At 36.8% G+C, this 20542-nt stretch overlaps 3 protein-coding genes across 9 annotated transcripts; 2 read left to right on the plus strand and 1 right to left on the minus strand.

Annotated features, from left to right (window-relative positions):
• Positions 1–170: 170 nt before the first annotated feature.
• Positions 171–14591, plus strand: LOC108370158 (probable serine/threonine-protein kinase DDB_G0288147). 2 transcript variants are annotated; one of them, XR_001848601.1, is made up of 2 exons: positions 171–312; positions 14422–14506. XR_001848601.1 is itself a non-coding variant. In XM_017625425.1 (2 exons), exons 1-2 carry the CDS (start codon positions 11918–11920, stop codon positions 14545–14547), a joined length of 1227 nt encoding a protein of 408 aa, XP_017480914.1. In that variant the 5' UTR covers positions 11323–11917; the 3' UTR covers positions 14548–14591. The 2 variants fall into 2 exon arrangements, 1 of the variants encoding a protein (XP_017480914.1); XM_017625425.1 differs by lacking the exon at positions 171–312 and adding an exon at positions 11323–13018 and having other exon boundaries at positions 14422–14591.
• sll (adenosine 3'-phospho 5'-phosphosulfate transporter 1) lies at positions 309–3892 on the plus strand. 6 transcript variants are annotated; one of them, XM_017625422.1, is made up of 7 exons: positions 309–659; positions 716–746; positions 807–976; positions 1057–1292; positions 1361–2184; positions 2254–2379; positions 2999–3892. In XM_017625422.1, exons 3-7 carry the CDS (start codon positions 945–947, stop codon positions 3167–3169), a joined length of 1389 nt encoding a protein of 462 aa, XP_017480911.1. In that variant the 5' UTR covers positions 309–659; positions 716–746; positions 807–944; the 3' UTR covers positions 3170–3892. The 6 variants fall into 6 exon arrangements, with proteins under 6 accessions (XP_017480911.1, XP_017480910.1, XP_017480909.1 ...); XM_017625421.1 differs by having other exon boundaries at positions 810–976; XM_017625420.1 differs by having other exon boundaries at positions 309–746.
• A 2941-nt stretch (positions 14592–17532) lies between the features above and the next one.
• Edg91 (Ecdysone-dependent gene 91) lies at positions 17533–18284 on the minus strand. Its single transcript, XM_017625416.1, has 2 exons — positions 18150–18284; positions 17533–18080 (listed from the first exon to the last, which is right to left on the minus strand). The coding sequence occupies exons 1-2, from the start codon at positions 18159–18161 to the stop codon at positions 17673–17675; spliced, it is 420 nt and encodes a 139-aa protein (XP_017480905.1). The 5' UTR covers positions 18162–18284; the 3' UTR covers positions 17533–17672.
• Positions 18285–20542: the final 2258 nt, after the last annotated feature.

Raw genomic sequence — 20542 nt, forward strand, 5'->3', positions numbered from 1 at the left:
AATCATCACGGTCCGTCTAATAAATTTACCTTCTTTGATTGAACTATACGTAAGCCATTCCTACGGAATCTTGTTCCACTTCCGCTGCAAGCAAAATTTTCCATTACAACCCTGCGCTTTGTATTTCCTGCTGAATTTTGACATGTTTACACAAACAGCTGTTGTCTGACAATCGCTTAAGATGGAGAGTTCTTTGCGCGGCTCCCCTTCTATTGGAGCTCTATCCCACAGCTCCGCTTAAGAACATTAAGCACGAAAACAACACAAGCACATCAACACTAGCAGTTGCAGCAACAACATCAGCAGAATCAGGTAGACACATATGGAATAATTTGGTACAGATACGACGTAAAGACTTCTGCAGCTTCTACAAGCAAAGACTGTTCATTTTTTAAATCATAAATATTTATAAACTGAATGCGAGGTGGTATTACAAAGCTAAGTAGAGGGGTGACATATTGACAGTTTTATGTAGTAACTAAGCGTTTATCATATTTGCAAAACCAGTTGTAATGTGATAAGGGCAATGAACTTTTGACCACCGAGATATCAAAGAAAGCTTTTGGTCTCTTGCGGCCGGCGCACAAGCGATCATCGAACTATTAGATTAGTGCCTGCGGCGTCTATGGTTGCTTTTTATTTGCCACCGAATGAGATCTGTAAGTAGCATTTGGCAAACTAAACGAAAAAACTAATACAATGGATTGCTCATTAGACAAACGGAATTCGCCAAGTCAGCAACTATGGTAAGCTACAACGCAATTATCGTTAAGGGTAATCAGTATAGTTGTGAATGCAAATTTAAGGAGAGCAAATAAAAAGTGTATGAGCTATTGTGCTGACGGGAGCAAGGAGTTGACGTGTCCAAAGTGAAAAGGATTCAGACCGCAAAAATTGATAACAGAACTTATAAAACAAATTTGGTAATAAAACAAAAAGTTATAATGGCGCAATTGGTTCCTGATGTTGTTATTTGGTGAGTAAGCCCTAAATACATATTTTTTTTTTTTATAAAAATGTATCCATACTTATTGTTCCTTCACCCTCCTTAAATAGCGGACTAGTGATCACGGCAGCTCTATTGGTACACTTCTTTTCGGATATATTGCGAATTTCCTTTGGCGGCTATTATACACATGCCACACTCTCACAGCTTGTGGAATCCCAATCCACCAAAGAATATTCTTGGTTGTTGAAACTTTTAGCCAATTGTTTTGGTTATAGTTGTGTCTTTGTACCTGGCTATCTTATTTACAAATATGTTAAACGCACAAATTATCTGGAAAAGAATGGTAAGAGTACTTAGACAACAACATTACAGATATGCAACTTTATTCAGTACTATGCTTTTATATTACAGACAAAACATGCATTTATACTGCGGTCAGTATGTGCATTACTGGCAGTCCCGGCACTGAACTTGACTATTCTGAGCCGTTGGAACGCAAACCCATGGAACCGTTGACACCGCCTAATGGCTTGCAGAAACACACAAAATCCCAAGAAACATTACTACTTTTCTGGTGCTTTGGTGGACTAATGGTTTCATACCTCACTTGGGGTGTACTACAGGAGAAAATTATGACGCAGCAATATTTCAATTACAATGGTCAACCGTCGCATTTTAAGGACTCACAATTCCTTGTCTTCTGTAATCGTCTTTCAGCTTTTATCTGTGCAATAGTGACGCTACGCCTCAAACGTCCAGCCGGCCGTCATTGTACACCATTATACATGTACTCCTTTGCATCTTTCTCGAATATAATGAGTGCATGGTTCCAGTATGAAGCACTCAAATTTGTCAGCTTCCCTACGCAGGTGCTAGCAAAGGCATGCAAAATTATACCTGTCATGTTGATGGGTAAAATTATATCGAAAAACAAATATGATTGGTATGAGTATGTATCCGCTGTACTAATATCATTAGGCATGATATTCTTTATGACCGGTTCAGCGAACAGCACCAATGCTAGTAGTGTGACAACATTCACTGGCATCTTTTTGCTTGCAATGTACTTAACGTGCGACAGCTTTACAGCGAATTGGCAAGATGATTTATTTAAGAACTATGAAATGTCGTCATTGCAAATGATGGCTGGTGTCAATCTGTTTTCCACCATCTTTACAGCAACCTCATTGTGGGTACAAGGCGGTTTTATAGATTCGCTTACATTTGCGAGCGAGGTAAGCTAGAAACATGCTTTGAGAACCATAAAAAATATATATAATTTTTTTTTTTTTTTTGCTTAACAGCATCCTAAATTCATACTTGATGCCATTACCATTTCCATGTGTTCCGCTGTGGGTCAATTATTCATTTTCTATACAATATCGGTGTTTGGTGCAGTTGTATTTACCATCATCATGACTTTACGACAGGTGAGTGGTTGTGTGCGCCTAGGCGTGGAAAAGCATACATACATGCATATGCGCCAGAGCGCGATAGTGTCAACCGAGTCTGGTGTGAAAAATAGGCCAATTTTATTTGTTTTATATTTTATATTTGTACAATATGTACGCAAGTATAAATAATGGTACATTAGAAATGTGTTTTGTAGCAAGCAAATTAAAATAGCTGGCTTATTAAATGAAATGCTGAAAGTTGAAAAGAAAACATGTTCAAATATTTTATATTTATGTATGTATGTATGGTCATGTAAACATTTACTTTCAAAATTCAGTGGGAAGTAATTTTTCATTAAGGCAAGTTACTTGATCTAAGCTTGACTAATCAACTGCATAGTTCTAGAATAAAAGGGAATAAAAAATATAGGCTGCATACCTGGATCTGAATCAATTTTGTATGCTTGTACGCGATACGTAAGGAATTGATGTGTTTAGGTGATTTTAATATAATTCAATAGCAACTTAAATATCTTCACATATGTATGTATGTATGTACGAAAAAAATACCAGCTTAATATTTATCGACAACCTAATATTTATTTTTCCTATACATATATTAATTTTTTAATTATTTCTTCTCCCCTCACTATAGGCGTTTGCAATATTGCTTTCCTGTTTGATTTACAAACACAAAATATCGGTGCTCGGTATTTTCGGCATACTGGTTGTATTCTTTGCAGTCTTCATGCGTTCCTATGGCAAGCAGCGCATGAAAGTGCTACGCAAACGAGCCGAGGCGCACAAACCGAAAATGGCTGCGTAGTTGACACAACTGGAGGATGGAAAAAACGAAAGCAGTACTGGTAGTGGTAATGTTACTTAAAAAAAAAGCTTGTAGAGGCAAAGAATTGAATATGAATTTAGGCATGTGAATCAAAATTAATGGCGTGCTTACTAAAGCATAGTATTTAGCTCTCAAGAAAAATCAAAAATTTAAGAAATCAAAAAGGATCTGTCTTCTATCGAAATTTCTTAAATCATTTTGCGTTTGATGACATGCTGATCAAGAAAGCAACAAGGTTGCAGTATTGCAATAATTATTACGTACTATCATTAACTTCATAACTAAAAAACCGAAAACTCTAGAAAAACTGCTTTAAAGTTTAGAATTTACAAAGTTGTTACCTTAATATACATATATGTACATATAAGGTAACGATATACTTCTATAGTAAAAATTAATATGTACATATTTTGTTCTATGTAGTGAGCTACTGGTAATCGTTATAGCTCTGAAATTTTTACACTGCATAGAAGAGCAGGTAGCGGTCATTTCTACATACTTAACTCGATTTTGTTTTATTTCGAATTATTACACTATTGAAGTAAATGAGCGATACTTATCTTATTACATTAAACGAGCAATTCTTGTATATACATATATATCCATAGTGTTCTTGGAAACGGCTCTAACAATTTTGATGAAATTTTGTACACAGATAATTTTTTGGAATTTAAGGTTATCTGAATAGGCATTATCTCCGAGAAGACTTGTATAAAGTTGCCACCTATTCGAAATTAGTTACAAATTAATTAAAACATCAAATGGAAGGTATTTTAAAGATCCCTAATAGGGTTGCCACCTATTTGGAATCGTATATTTATTTAATTTTTTGTTTAGAAAAAAAGGTAAAATATTATATTCATGGGTATTAAGAGAAGGTTCTTAAACAATGTTTTCCCTATATACAATTAGTATCCCTTAGGATAGTAGTGTAAGGTTGCCACTTATTTTCGATTCTACAAAATTTATCTAAAACATCGCAATATGGATATCAAATGAAAGATATTGTTGAGGACTTTTATTAGAAAATATTTTCAATCAGGGCTGCCAAGATTCTATGTAATTCAAATTTTAATTATGTTAATTTCAATCGGCATTTTTTATGTATACACAGTACATATATGCTCAAGATATATACTATTCATTCCAGCGTATTTCGGGAGTATTGTTGCCTTCTAAATTTTAGAGTAAGAAATTTACTTAATAGATATCGAAATCCAATTTTTTTTTTCAAAAATATTTTTTTAAAGCTATCCAAATGACCAGTATTTGATATCAATACCTTAAAAACTTTAAAAAGTATATGCACTCCGGGCAAAACTCGGTCAACCTGGTACTGTACATTTATTTCTTGAAAAAAATTTACAGCAACGGCAAACTAATTTTTCAAGCAACAAAAATATGGTGAAAAATATTTCTTGTGATTTTTCTTGAGAGCTGAAAACTAAACTTAAAGAAAAAAGGTACGCTACGGGCTGGCAGGGCTTAAGCGTTAAGAGACTTCCTTAAATTTATTAAAGCAGACTTGCATTGGGCATCGACTTCCGCTGAAAAAATATACGGCATGCGCTTGCATATATCATATTTCATTAGTTAATTTATGTAAAATTTAGGAGAAAATGTAAATTTAATTACAAATATTTTTGTATGTCAAATTTAAATTACGATGCTGCTTTTGCTTATATGGCAAATAAAAAGAATGGTTTATTTAGCTTTTAAGTGGAATATGTATACGCAGTTTCGTTTATATCCAGCAGCTAATGTGTTAAATTGATTGTTGTTCGTGCAAATATTATAAGTAAACTTTTGTTGTATGTATGCAGAAAAGTAAAAATGTGCAAAATTATAAAAGAATCTCTTAATATATATACTTGCACTTGTTTATAAAACAAATACCGAAATTTCGCTAAGGCAAACTTTTGCGAAATAAAAGAGGCACTTCCATAAACTGGAAATGGCCTAAATAACTATGATTGTTGCGAAACTTTGAATTGTTGAATTTTTATGAAAAATATTTTGCAATTTCATATTTTCGGGTTATTCGGAATGACATAATTCAAGAGATAAGTGCAACTATTAATATGAGCAGGCGTTAATTCTTCGCTAAAGCCATGTAAAATATCTGCTTTGATTTATATTAAGGTAAATTATGAATTTTTAGGGAGGTTACAATTTTTTTTTAAATTAAAACGACACGATTTTAATGTAACTTTACATTATTTTATAAATCCTCATCGAATTTTAAAGTATAAGGAGCATAAGTACATATACATATAGTGCAATTTAAATACTGGCAATTTATAATTGTTCCATTGTGTGACTAGTTGTATAAAAAACATTATATGAAAACCAGAATGTGAAGTTCAAAAGTAATAAATGGTTAAAAACCTTAAACTTATGTACATGTGTATGTATTGGCTAAGTATGTGTGGTATGTATTTAAATATTTATAATCCAATTGTGTTATTCTTAACCACTTTCAAAGTTGGGATAAGTTAAAAAAACAGTTTTCGAAAATTAGCTTTCAAAAACATTCAAAGACGCTGTTTCAACGAAAGAGCTAACCGCACCGAAAGAAATATACTCTCGATATTGCTGAGTTGTGGAAGTCCCTATTCAAGCCAGGAAAATTTGCACACAAAGGAGGGCCCTATCGGCCAATTACTCTGCTATCCCCAGTTGTGTGGTTGTGGACCTTACAATATATCCAACAAAGAATGACATCTATTCTGTTGACAAGAAAAAAAACCCCTACCCGAGAATGAAAACCATTGCTCTCGATGACTCCGAATTGGGTATTTTCGCTGAAGTGATATATTTGGGAAACACACCGACGCCTTATAAGATATACGTCAAAATGACAATATTTAGGAATGGAAATTAGTCTCGAGCTCACGCCACTGCACATAAACATATATGCTCTAAAGAGCATGCAACCAAACGATCATAAACTTCATCCGAGAGAATTGTGGAAACAAAAATAAAGTGATATCATATCGAAATATGTAAATTTTCGGGTTTCGACCGAAGTGCTTTAAACTAACCGGAAGTCCATTATTTTAAATGGGCCATACATTGTTTTACTACAGATTCGTGTTCTGCGGATAAAAATACCTAATTTCAGTTTAATTTTTTTTTTTTTAGAAGGGGTGGACGCGTGGTCTAGGACATCCTCTATAATAGTATGTAAGTTTTCATAAAATAAATAAATATATTAATAATATTTTAATTATAATTGAAAGTATGCCACAAAAACAACAATACTTATTCACATAAATATATGTATGTTTGGTTAGTGGAAACTTTACCATGCAGCTGATAACACTCAGGGCGACATTCTGTAGATTGCATTGGCTTATCTTAATTTGCAAAAGCATTGTTTATGCTAATATACAAGCGCCATAAAATTTGATATCAGAATAGCACGTACATATGTATGTATATATATATATCTTCGTTTAAAGTACAAAACCGCGTAACTGACATTTGCTGCCAAAACANATGAGTGTTTTTATTCTCTAGAAAATAATTTATACAATCGCACATACGCGGTTTTGCATTTTGTTGATACGCGGTTTTGTACTTTAAACGACGATATATGTACCTACTTACATGTGTATGTACATACATACATACATAGTACATTTGTACATACAAATGCGGCACGTGCAGAGGCGTATAGTCAGTTTATAACTAATAGCGTTATTAAACTTTATATATGTATGTATCTATGTATATATTTGTACTTTTTTGAATGAAAGATGGCTATGTACATATGTATGTATGTGTAAATATACCCAGAAAACACAGTTTCAAACGCTTGAGAAAAATTTATTTCATAATTTGATATCAAATGATTCTCAAATTGAAAACGAGGTTTATATTTTACATTTGAAATTCATTTGAGATTGATTTGAAGAAACATGGCAAGTATCAAACGGTATAAAAATGCGCAGTTAAATCAAAAATTGTAAGAGTAAAATTTAATTCAGTTGAATAGAAAAAAAGAGAAAGCCCAAAAATAATGGACCTGATGTTTGCGCAGACTGAAGAAACTTCAGCCCTTCAAGACGAATTTATTAGTAACTACTTTATCTTAATTGTTTCTTCTCGTGAAGAAAAAATTTATATATACATTTCACAATTGCTAAATAACCTTTGAAATTGATTTGAGAGTTAACCATATGCTAAGATACGGATCAAACTCCCCTTTTTATTGAGAAAGCTGTAATTTTCAAATCCTTTTCAAATGTATATCAATCCTAATTGTTTGCTGGGTATGTGCATCTGTGACCTAAATACACAATTAGTTCGAAAATTATTCATTGATAAGCGTAGCTTCGAAAGCTACAAAAGTATATCGTCGATGTTTTTGCAAAAGCGCCCATCGGCCAATTGCAAAACCGCCTATATTACGGCACTCAAATTTTACAGGAGAGCGAAAAAACGGTTTATTCTTTGAAGGCATTGCCTTGATAGGCGGTATTTTCTCTAGCTATTATTTTACAAATCTTTTGTTTTAATAACGATTTAACGATTTTTATGCATAAATCTCTATGCCTGGAGTTCAGGGTTACCAAATCGCATTTTCGCCACAACGGCGATTTAGGCGGTTTTGCAGCTGGTCGATGGGCGGTTTGCAAACACATCGACGACGTGTATGTACAAATCGCTCATTTACTTCAATAGTGTCATAATAAAAAAATATACAATTTTTGAATTGAGTATGCAGAAATTACCGCTACCTCTTCTATGTTGTGTAAAACTTTCGCAGCTGTATCGATACCAGTATCTCACTAGAACAAAATATGTTTTAATTTTTACCTACTATGAGCGTATATGTAAATTCAAAATTTAAAGCCGTTTTCCTCGAATTTTGCTTTTTTGACTTATGATACTATTAAAGTAAATGAGCGATATGTACATTAGATTGTCCCCAAAAAGCAAAGTTTATTTTTTTGAACGCATACCCCCTCAAGCTATCGGGTTTGTCTTAAAAACTATACGAGTAAAATTTTATACAATTCGAACCATGTAAACCCGCGCCGACTTGCAGTGAAAGTTATCAGAATAAGGTAGCTGTTAGACGTGGCAAGTGCAAGTCCTTTTCACAAGTCTGTCAAACTGAATGATTTTCAAAAGAGATTGCAGGAGCAGTTAAGAGCGTGTCAGACGTGGCAATATTTCCAGCTTTTCCACGCAATTCGCTGTCAAATTGAGAAAGAGAAATTTTATTTCGATGTGAGAATATCCAGAAAGACCTTTCTGTCACATTTCGGAAATCAGCATGCAAGGTGTGACTACTAATGCAACTGCTTTCTGAAATTTCTCAATTTCAGAACAAAAATCTTCAGAGCACATAATGTGACAGCTCTCAACAGGCTCAGACGTTGCTTATCTAAATAGACATGAAAGGCAATTTTCCAAAGGACTTCGGAGGATTCCTCAAGGATGCCGGAATCAGAAAAGACTTATAGTAGAATCGAGGTTTGCTAAAATAGAACAACTTTGATTGCAGTGACTGAGTGACTTGCACTCTCCTCTAGGAATAATCTAATCTAAATTGCCTATATATGTATGCGTATATGCAAATCGAGCCCCCTAACCGCCAAAAAGAGGTAGATGAAATTTTTTTTCAAATTTGATTTTTACAGCGAAATGCATCTACATAGATGTTCAACGAGAATTTCTGCATGAAAAATAAAATTTCGAAAAAAATTTCGCTTACATCTGGCGGTTAAGAGTCAATATGTACATAATTAACGCTAGCACTAGCGGAAAAAACTCTTGCGCTAACTTACAGCTGTCCTCGTAAATAAAGTGACGAATGCTGCCATAAGTTCACCCCGTAAAAAAATTATGAGTATTTATAAAAAAATAGCAATTTTTGATATCACTGAATTTAGCTATTATGTTTTTATATGTAAGCGATCTTGACCTAATTTTGGTGGCAAAATTAAAAAAAAAAAACAAAAAATATGTATCGCCAACTTGCCAGCAAATAATTTTGAACATTGGCGCATCACTAGCTGAAATGACTGCCCAAAAAAAGTGAGAGTGACTAAAACGGAAAGTAAAAAAAAAAAAGAATTCGTTACAGGTCAATGCACAGGCGGAAAAAAAGAACTATGTGTGTATTACCATTTTCTGCAGAAATTTTGGCAAACAAACGCGCATTACTACACTGAGAAAAAGGATTAGTTTCGACAACTAAAGATATTTAGTTCCCGAATTTTGACAATATTTGGGAACTGTTACCAAGGATTGGGAACTATTACCATCGATTGGTAATTATAACTAAATATATTAAAGCTTCTAATATTCATCTAGGTTGTAACAAATCGTTAATTTAGTTGAAGGGCTTGGTTAATACTAATAAATATTTCTTTGAAGCATATTTCTACAAATTCCATTCAACTTAACGTATGGTTCATAAAAGGATGTTATTAAGCTCTGCTAATGCAGATAAGCTTTCTTTCAACACGTGGTTTAGTCATAGTTACCAAATCTTAGTTGAGAATGCTGAGCGCTCTCTGAGCACATACGAAGAGCGCCAGCTGAGCAATGCACACAGTCCCACTTATTGAATCGTTTGAATGCGCTAGTATGCCGACCATTGCATTGTGCGTGGAAATCATTGCTCCGCTACCGCTGTTCGTATATGGGTGAAACACGCATGTCCCTGCAAAAATCGCGACTACTCCATGCATACGTGTAAAGAGTACTCCCTAAGGACCAAGGAATACTCCAAAATTAACCACAATTCATATAAAAAATGTGGTCCAATTAACATTGCGATGTCCTAGGGCAGGACCATATACTCCATCTCTGCATTACATCAGAGTAGCACAAAACTACTCCCAACATACTCCAATGACATTATCGTTATATTTTTTCGTTTGTACACGCTTTTGTTCTTCACTTCTCATATGCTTTTTCGAAATTAATAAAAACCAAGACAAAAATTAAAAATTACATGTTCCTCTGACGGCATTTGAACCTGAACATGCTGGGAGCTAAGAACTAACAGCGAGCATCTCTACACGTTCAGCTACAGCCAGACATGCAAATGTGCTTTCAAATGCTCAACTTCAATCACATTTCGTTAAATCACGAGCAGTTATCGGGTAACAAAGAATAAGCTGGCGCAGAGACACGAGTTGGTCCGCTACACAGAGGACAGAGGAACACTTTTGTAAGTACTCCAATATACCACAAATGGACTACATGGTCCAACGATTTTTGCAGGGGTGGTCCCAGAGCGCTCAGTAAGCTATGGCACGCCGATCGCTGCGTCATGTGTGCTATGACATGCCCATACTTGTTTGTCTCAGTTTCAGTTTTGCTATCATCGCGAGTTGTTTCGGTGCGCGCATAGTTTAAAGTTTAATTAAAAATATAAAGTTTGATGCCAACCGGGGTTTTTCAGTGGATATATAATTAATGTGAATTATAATTTGAAAGTGTCTATTTAGCTAAGGAAAAAGCATAGCAGTATACTTCCAGCAGATATTGACCTGGGTTTTCGCACGACTGTTCCTGTTTCATCGTTGTTTTTTAGGAAATTCTTACCAACATATACATATGTATTATTTACTTTAGTAACTAACTTATGTAAATATGTATGTACGTATTTTTATGCTTAATATATGCAAATAAAAGAAGAAAGTAAACACAACAATCATCGAGTAAATTTTTATTTGTGTCAAACTGAAACTTTTTTCCTAATAAGAAACGGTTAGCTGATTCAAGTCTACAGCAAGTTCACAAAATTAATTGAAAACTTGTATCAACCAAAGCATTGTTTATATTTGCTCAACAATGATTTTATTCAACTAACAATATTGTCCAATCAAGGTAGTCGTTTTGTAATTATTAACAAATATACATTTGTCCCAACTAGAAGTCTTAAGTAAATTGCAGACTTTCGTGAACTATATATTTATTTCGCCATATCCAACTATGCCACTTGATCACTATAACCAAATCTTGGTTATTATAACTAAACCTTTTTCTGGGTGTAGCGCTGGTAATTGCCACAAGAGCCGACGATCGCCTATGCATGCGCCTAGTGAGCTAGATTGTGGCGGCTATGCATGCGCAGATGAGCAGCCGTTAGCGGCATGGCGTGCTAACTAGTGCGTGGGTGTGCGCTTCTGCGCACATTTACCAAAAAGCAAACGGGCCGAAATTAGCATATCACAATCCACATAAAAAAGAAGAGATACAATGAATTAAAAAATTGCAAATTTAGCTGATGGCGATGTTTTGGTCGATGGCGCTGGATTGTGGCTTGCCTGCAAAAAAGGGCATTTTGCAATTTTCGCGCTACCATCTAAGGCAAGAACGACAAGCTGGTTAGCGTCAGTGTTTTTCAGACGCTATTAGAAAATAAATAACAAAATGTATTGTAAATGTGTGGGTTCGGTTGGTGAAAAACCCTACGCGTATGCGCAGCAAATTTTTTTTAAATAAGTAAGAGTGTTGCAGCGGGTGGGCGCTTAGTGCAAATTGCAAACGAGAAACGAACAGCTCGTGTGCTAAAACGAAATTTTCTAAAAATAATGAAGTGTGTGAACCACCATATCGATTAAAAAAGGATAACACCAAAGTGTAAAAAGGACTAAAATTCTATAAGCAAGTGAAAGATTTAAAATTATACTCGAAAAGGACCTATTAAAAAGCTTCAGTGTAGACCATCGAATGGCGTGAGCGCCGAAAGTGAAAATGTCTACGCTTGTCAACAAATCGCTTGTGCGCTCACTAGTGCTACTAACAGTCTATGGACTGTGCGCTTGCGCGCCGCAAAACTACTATTCCTCCGCGTCCTATTCAAGGAGTCCGTTTCGCGCAAATCCTTATCCCCGCGCCAGTTACTCATCTTATAGCGATAACAACCGCGAATACTATGAAGCGTTGCGACAAAGACGCCTGCGCGCACTCGCCGACAGCTATAGAGACATATACAACAGAGGCAGCATTAGTACCAGCAACAGTGACGGTGGCAGCAGCACTGCGCAGCGTCTCTACTCTTCTTCGCGTTTGCCCAAAGCCGTCGCGGCCATAAGCGCCAACAGCAATGACGCCAGTGGCAGTAATACTATCACCACTAGCAGCAACAACAACAACAACAACAACAACGATCAAAATACCAGCAACAATTATAATAGATATAATGTCAAACAGCAGGATGCCACAACAACCACAAATAAGCCACGTGTCAGTGAATCTGATGAGCAAAATGCCAAATTTGCTGGCACCAGAAACCAAGAAGCCGATGAGGAGTCGTCGAAAACTCTCTTACTTCTGAAGAAGAAGAAAAAGCTACGCCGCTGTCTGCCATTTGGGCGTGACGCACAGGGTGACGAAGTGACTCCACCGCCCGCGGAACAAGGTCGCATCCTTTGGGACCTCAATGTCTATAACGTCTACGGTGGCTATCCACCGCCCGCATATGGTGGCGGTTGTGGTGGATTTGGTGGCGGCGGGCTTGCTAGCGCTTTTGGTGGTGCCGGCGGTCTTGGTGGTCTTGGCGGTCTTGGCGGCCTTGGTGGCGGTGGTCTGTTCTCTGATCCCATTGCGGACGCTTATGCGCCACCCGACAGGTTGAGTACGTTTCTTCAATTATTCGCTCCGGGTATATTACAAAATTCTTTAGCGGCAACGGCACGTCCACCGCCATTTAGACCACAAGCTGATACTGGTGCGGGTGAGGAAAACGAGTTGGCTAATGATCCGGAAGTAGATCCTGGTTATAGTCCAGGAGCAGCCAGACCGCCACCACCAGTTCGAAGACCCAATCGGGTTTACTATGATTCACCGGGAGCGGTAAGTGGATGCAACTGATGTATATACATAAATGCCCTTTTTTTAATAAAGAAAAAGCGAATTTTCGACTTTCAATATAAAAAAAAACGGTGTTTAGAAGCTTTATAAGTCTAGATTCTTTGTCGGAAGTGACAAATTTTTGCATGAAACATTTTTTTCAAATTTGGCATTTTGGTTAATCAGGAATTACTTTTACAAGCAACGTAGTAGTAATAATGGGTCCAGACTTGTAAGATACCACGCGAGCTTTAACCTCAACATAGGAGAACATGCTCAGTGGATCTGCTAAATAGTACAAGGATACAAGTGGTTAGCATTGTTCAAACATGCTTCTAGAGTAGGGCTTCCTCACAACAGATTCCTCCGCAGCTCCTACATGGACTGGGTTTTTAAAGGTGGGATATACATGGTAAGCCGAATTCTGCTTCCAGTTTGGTATAGCAGGAGTATAAGGGTTTTTAAAAGAAGCTGAGGGCAAGGAATTAGCTTAGGCTAGCAACCTATTGCGTGGCTTCGCAGAGACCATTACGACCGGTAGCGTTACCAGAAAAACTACGACCAAATTACACAGATAATCTGTAGAAACCAAGGGCATTGTTGATGAACATCGCAGTCCTCTTGGCAAACTTGATCGTGGGCTCGACCTGTTCCATCGCTTAAAGGGAAATCGATGCGTCTTATCTTGGCACAGTTTTCGAAAGAGTGCATAGCGTTAGCGATTCCGCTGGCCTCGTCTATGCCCGTAACGTCGATTTGCCCTGAGATCCAATACAAGCATACACTCGTGCCGGTATATAGCTCATTCAGAACTGTTATGACTTTGCCTCACTTCTTGAGTGAATGCTGTGCGATATTAGTGCCTTCACCAATTCTGATTCGGTTCATGATAATAATAATCATAATACATTGGCGCTTACACATATATTAGTGTTTGGCCGAGCTTATCCTCTGATTTGTAGCGTGCGCCTTGATATTGTTACACAAAGCCCCTCGACTTACAGTTCCACACCGACTTCGAACGCCTGGGAATTCTGCCATTGCCTGAGGTCATATTCTCACAACAGTGCTACGGATTCGAGTGGTCCAAATGTCCTTGATTCTGCCTGGTTGTGGTTACTGGCAAAGGCCTGCAACTTTCTGCCAACATCGATCTGCCCCGATAGAAAACTCTCGACAAAGCCAGATTGCCTCCAGAGGGTGAAAGATTAAATATCCATATGAAGAAGTCGGATATTTTTCACTCTATATAGATTTATCCATTGTAGTCAAGTGACTAAAGGTACGTACTACTATTTGATAGGATTCGGGGACCACACCAGATTATAGCTAATTATAAAGTTAATTACAAAAAAATAAATAAAACTTGATTGTTTACTAAACATTGTGTTCTTTTTCTCTTTCAGTCTCCCTTAACACCTGCCCAACTTCTAGGCGGTGTAGCAACGACTGTTAACGGTATCATACAGCAATTGACTGGCAATGTACAACCTGTTTATCCTGGCTATAGATCTTTAAGCTATGGAAAATGAAATTTCATTTGAATTTAAGTTTTATATTTATACATTTTTTTAGTATTGCCAATTTTTAAACAAAGAATATTTAAATATATGTTTTATAAATAAAATATGCTTTATCATTTTACTTACGATGCTACCGTAAAATTCGCCAAAGTCGGCTTAAAGAACGGTTGTAATATGAACATGCACTTTTAACCTACTTCCAGTAATGAAGCTGAGCCGGTATTCAACGGCTAGTGCTGATCCGGGTAAATCAAGGCAAGGTCCAAGGCTCTACCTCCGATGTCAGATCGGTAAGAAAGCTTCGACAATTTCACCCAGCACCCTTCCAGCTTTTTCCTCTTCATACATTGTGCTCATCACGCTCATCTCACATGTCTTACTATTCTTACTCGAGGCCATGCTCCAGCCTGGGGAGTAAAGGCCTGGAGTGATTGCTCATTTTCCGACTTTCATCACTTTCTCGAGTTGCTCGCCTTCCATCCTTGCAAATCTTACTAGTTTTACTAATCTTACATGTGCACATCTAGCTTTTATTTCCGCCTTATTCGTCTCACTAGTCAGCGAACACACTCCGGGGGCTCTGTTCCCCGTGGTACCAGGTTTAAGTCTCTGGTAAGACCTCAAAAGGCGTAGTCTGTTCTACCAGTTGAGCCTCCAACCGACTCGGACTGGTAGACTTTAACTGGTGGGTTGTCAAGTCCGTAGTTCCACTTACGCGGAGGCAGTAAGGGAGGCTGACATCCAATCAGATATCCAGGCAGCAATCAGAGCCCTGGACACACTTACGGTACACTCGAAGCTTGTTTGGGAATGCCTTAGCTGACTTTCGGTCGCGTCGTAATATTACCTTTTCAGACTTGTATAGGTGCCAAGCCATAGTAACATCGCAGGTAACTATGTGGATTATGAACTGGCCAGAGGCGGCACCTCCGAGGAGGACTTCTCTTGGACAGATGAACCTCGGGTCAACTCAGCGAACACTGCAGGAAAACCATTGCATGTGCTACTGCGAGCTCATTCTGGCCGAGCGTTGATCGTGGAAGGACTAGGGATCTCCTTAGGCACGCAAAGCCGGATCTGTCGATTCTGGTGGATGTACTAACACGTTACTGTCCTATCGGGGTTCGCGCAGTGAGATTAAATACCAAACAAGACCTCTTCTGTCGCAGCTGCATGGAGGAAAATGAGGTCAAATCATCTCAGCACCTCTTTTTAGACTGTCCAGCTTTTGATAGATTGCGGCTTAGACACTTAGGTTCATACTTTATAGTTTGTCCAATTTGCTAAGATCACTCACCTAGATAAAATTGATACGATTTGGAATGTGATCGACAATAGAGTGCAAGCAAAGAAGAGTTACTCAAGCCTTTAAAAAAGACGGAAGAAGTAGAGAAACGTTTGGCTAAACCGGTGGTACTAAGGCTGAGCTGTTTGAAATCACTAGATAGATGCTGTTAGCAAAACTCGGTACGAACTTTATAAAAAACCAGTGAACCCGCACGGCGTTAAAACGCCCAAAATTTAGTTTCTAAAACCTACAAACTATTCCAAATGTTAGTCAAAGTTATACGCGATCCGAGTGCAATATTTATTTCATTTAAATCTGTGCAGCCGTTGCTGAGTAAAGAGAGGTCCCGCATAGGGCAGGTTTTCAATTTATCCAATTACTGATAAAAACGATCTTAAGTAAAAAAATAAAATAAATAAAACATCATCGCACATCTGCAGGCTAAGTAAGGTCTTTAATTTGACCTCTAATACTTGAAATTCGGAAGAAAGATGTAAATATAATAACCTTCACAAAAAAGACCTTCTCGTGTAATATACATATATACTTAGTTATATCGGCATGACTTTTAGAAGAGGTGACAAGCCTAATGCAAGATATCTTTAAATTAAAGCTTTCATAAATCTCTTTCCATTGACAAAATAAAATCTGGTTAAGTTTGTTGAATTTGATCATTCAAACACGTAGCAACCCTCCTAAATAAATGTCAGAAATAAACCCTATTCAAACTCATTTCGATTGAACTCCATCTTATGATAATTTATTTAACTTACTAACTAATATGAATGTAACTTTTTAAATACGTGGCAACGCTTCTAAAAAAACATTTTTTCAGAAATGAAGCCTTTACAACCCCAGCATGATTGATATCCATAACATAATAACTTGAGTATAAGTTAATTAAATTTCAGTTTTTGGTTGCGATCTAAAACCAGTTCGAATATTTTTCGTCGGACATTGCGATACATATTTTGTTTAACTGATGAGTTAAATTGAATTTAATTTTCTGAACATGGGGCAACCCCCTGATCATAGTTCAGAAACAAAGCCTTTTTAAACCCATTTCCATTGATTCTACTATTTTAATAATTAATTTAAAATAATTTGAATTTAAACACCTCAAAAGTATTCTTAGTATTCAAACTAATTTTCAAACTAATTATTCCTTAACACTCTTTGGTTTGACGTAGTTTAATATTTCATTAAGTATAAGTTAGTAAGTAGCAGCCCTCTTCAAAATATTTTCAAACGAACCTTCTGAGACCGCTATCGTCTGGCACCCATATAGTGATACATATTTCTTTTACTTAATTCCCTTAATTCAAATTAAATAACTTTTTTAAACAGGTGGCAGCTCTCCTATAGTTAAGTTAAGAAACAAAGCTTTTCAAAACCATTTCGACTGATACCCATTTTGTAATAATTTATTTATTTTTTTTAAATAATTTGAATATAATTTTTTGAAAGGTCGCAAGTCTTTTCAAAAAAGTAAAACCTCATTGCATATCTGCAGTTCAACCCTTTTTTGGCACCTCGTGTTGGAAAATCGAACGAACGGTCGGATACGATGGCATTGATTATTAAACAATCTGAATTTAATTGTTCAACAGGTGGCAACTCTTTTCGAAAAAAAAAACCAGTTTCGATATCTACAGGCCAAGCGCTTTAATTTGCCATCTCGTTTTCGAGCGAACGATGTCCTGGACAAAAAATCCCTTCGTATATTATATACATATATAGATATTTTGGTTTTTTACACACAAGCCTCGTATATTTCGCACAAATTTACACACACAGTTTTCCTTATAAAATATTTTACTAAAACTAATTAGCCCAAAATAACTACTTAACCGAAGAAACCATTCCCGAAACCACCATTATAGTAGCCACTGTGACTTTGCGACTGACTTTGCGCCTGACTGAAGGAGCTGCCATAGTTGCCATAACCACCATATCCGCCCAGACCGCCATAACCGGGATAGAAACCGCCACCAAAACCGGGTCTGCCATAGTAGCCGCCGCCGCCATAACCACCTGGATAGCCGCCATAGATGCCAGGATAGCCACCATAACCACCGCCAAGGCCGCCTAGGCCGCCATAACCACCAAAGCCCCCACCAAAGCCAGCACCCAAACCCAAGCCCAGGCCGCCGAAGGTACGCGCTTGGGCGCCAGCAGCGGCAGGAAGCGGCGCGGGGGCGGGCGCAGCATGTAGAGCAGCAACAAGTGTGCAGATGAGGGCGAGTTTCAACAGCTAATGGAAATTATAGGAAAATGTTGAGTTTAGAATAAATAATGCTGTACCAAGTTATTTTCCACTTACATGTCCAGCCATTTTATTTTGGATAAATTGTTCTTCCAGTTTTTTTTAAAAATGAGTTACTCGACGCAGCTAGTTTTGTACTAAGTTGCAATTGAAGTACGCACATTGCTTTTTATACTTAAAAACAAGATGAATGCGCACACACATGCGCAATGCTTCGGCCGGACTGCAATAAGTAGCACCTTGAGGTAGGGAGATTGAGAAGAATCGCCGCAAAACAAGTTGATGACGAAAACTCATCTTTACGCTGTGCGCGGCTACTATGCCGCTGGCGGAAACGTCCAGCGTCAAGACCAAGAGCACAATAGCTTTAGCTACAAAAACAAAAACAAAAACAAAAAAGCCAAATAACTACTGGCTATTTTACCTGTTGGTGTTGGTAGCCAAAAAACCCCAATTTTGGAAATATGCATTAAATTCTCAGCTGCTCTGTGAGAATGAAGCGTAGCGCACGCTATTACATAGCATTACGCAGCCAACCGAGAATTAAAGGAAAAACGCCACTTGCTGTTTAGCATGTCAACAAAAATTATACTAAAATCATCATCATCATCATCAGCAATTGCTAGTGAAGCAGCGGCTTTGCTCTTCCGGTAAGAATTTGATACCAATGTACATTAGGGTGGGCTCAAAATACGATTTTCTTAATTTTTATTGTTAGTGTGTTCAACACTTTGAACTTTGATTGACTTGGGCGATCTTAAGATATTGACCGAAAATTTTCTCAATTCCCAAATATTTTTTTTAGGGCAAAATTAACCATAGTTTTGCTATTACTAATAAAAAATTCTGAAAAATTAATATTTCGGCCCACCCCAATGTACATATTTATGCAGGTGCTCTGTTACAGCTCCGCCTAAGCTAGCCAGCGTGAGTAAGCAATGAAACTAACAAAAATCCCAACCTCAAATGTATTTGCCAACAACAAAAGTAAAACACTTGTACAAAGTGTATTAACCTCTCGGCCGGCTATCAATCATCTAAGCCGTGATTAGCCACCTCCAACGCTGATGACTGACGTCTGCTGGTCGGACGATTTTACTTTCAATGGTAATTCGTCGCGAGAAGTCGCTAATTCTTTTGTGGTGATAATTTGTTATAATTCTCACTGAAATATTTTTTTGTTTTGTTTGTTTTTTTTTTTTTACCTAGGTACTCATTGCATTATTTGTACATAGTTAAACACTAAAAGAATAGAGGAAGAATTTAAAATTGCGTTCACTTTTGATAATCACAGAAAAAGGTCATTTTGAGTTTTGAATTGGGGAAACCCGAAAGTGTGTTTGGTTTACCTTTGAGTTGCCGTTAAATGCTGTTGGCTTTTTGGTTTTTCCGACTCCATTTAATTTATTTTATTCCAAGATATTTTATATATATATAGGTAGCCTGTACGGTTAAATAAATAGTTCGAGCGCACTTGTGCACAAGGGTTGTTTGTAACAGGCAAAACGAATCGAGATAGATACATATAGACAAATCTATACGTAAATGATCAGAATAAAAAAAAGAAATCGATTAAGCGATGACTGTCTGTCAGTCTGTCCACACGATAACTCGAGTAAAAATTTAGATATCTTAACGAAACTTGGTATGTGTACTTTTTTTTCAGCGCGGGACCGATGGCAATGAAAATGGGCAAAATCGGACAATAACCACGCCTACCTCCCATATAACGGTAGTTTTCAGAAATACAAAAACTGCGATAATTAGCAACTAATAAAGCTGATTCACTAAACATTGACATTTACAAAATAAGAATTTTATAAATTTTTAGAAAATGGGCGTAGCCACGCCTACTTATGATTAGATTTTTATATCTCGCTAACTGCTTCATCAATTTCTCCTAAAATCGGCACAGTTGTTGGTCTTGGAAAAACATACTAAACGGCTGAAAATTTTTAAAATCGGACAATAACTACGCCCGCATCCCATATAACGGTAATTTAGAGAACTACAAAATCTTCGATAAATCGGTAAATACTGAAGCTAATTTATTCAAAATTGATGCTTGCAATAATTTTTTACCAAGAAATACGTTTATGATAAAATTTGGAAAATGGCGTGCCACCGCACAATTACGACTGTAATTAGAAAAAGAGACCAGCCATACAAAATTCGTCACTCGTTAATCTGTAATTATAAAATAATCTCAGATTAAAATGATAACTTTTCGGTTAGTTTAATCGATTATTTTTGCGAAGAAGAGGAGAAATGCCAAATGAAAAAGGTATTTTTAATAAATGATTAAGTTTAAATATATTTAAATTGCTTAATATAGCAGAAAAAAGTGATTATGGTGGCACAGAGACGAAATATAACTTTTCCTTGAGATGTGAGAATAACAAGCACAACAAATTTGACGGCTAATAATCAGAGATTTGCCTGTGTAAACG

Source organism: Rhagoletis zephyria, unplaced genomic scaffold, assembly GCF_001687245.7.
Source record: "Rhagoletis zephyria isolate East Lansing unplaced genomic scaffold, Rhagoletis_zephyria_1.1 Rzeph_scaffold_04041, whole genome shotgun sequence".
NCBI classification, from domain to species: domain Eukaryota; kingdom Metazoa; phylum Arthropoda; class Insecta; order Diptera; family Tephritidae; genus Rhagoletis; species Rhagoletis zephyria.

Coding starts and splice junctions, on each gene's coding strand:
- sll (XM_017625417.1), top strand. CDS start 945: ATGGCGCAATTGGTTCCTGATGTTGTTATTTG. Junction 1,293..1,360: donor AAATTATCTGGAAAAGAATG/GTAAGAGTACTT, acceptor TTTATATTACAG/ACAAAACATGCATTTATACT. Junction 2,185..2,253: donor CGCTTACATTTGCGAGCGAG/GTAAGCTAGAAA, acceptor TTTGCTTAACAG/CATCCTAAATTCATACTTGA.
- LOC108370158 (XM_017625425.1), top strand. CDS start 11,918: ATGTCTACGCTTGTCAACAAATCGCTTGTGCGCTCACTAGTGCTACTA. Junction 13,019..14,421: donor ACTATGATTCACCGGGAGCG/GTAAGTGGATGC, acceptor TTTCTCTTTCAG/TCTCCCTTAACACCTGCCCA.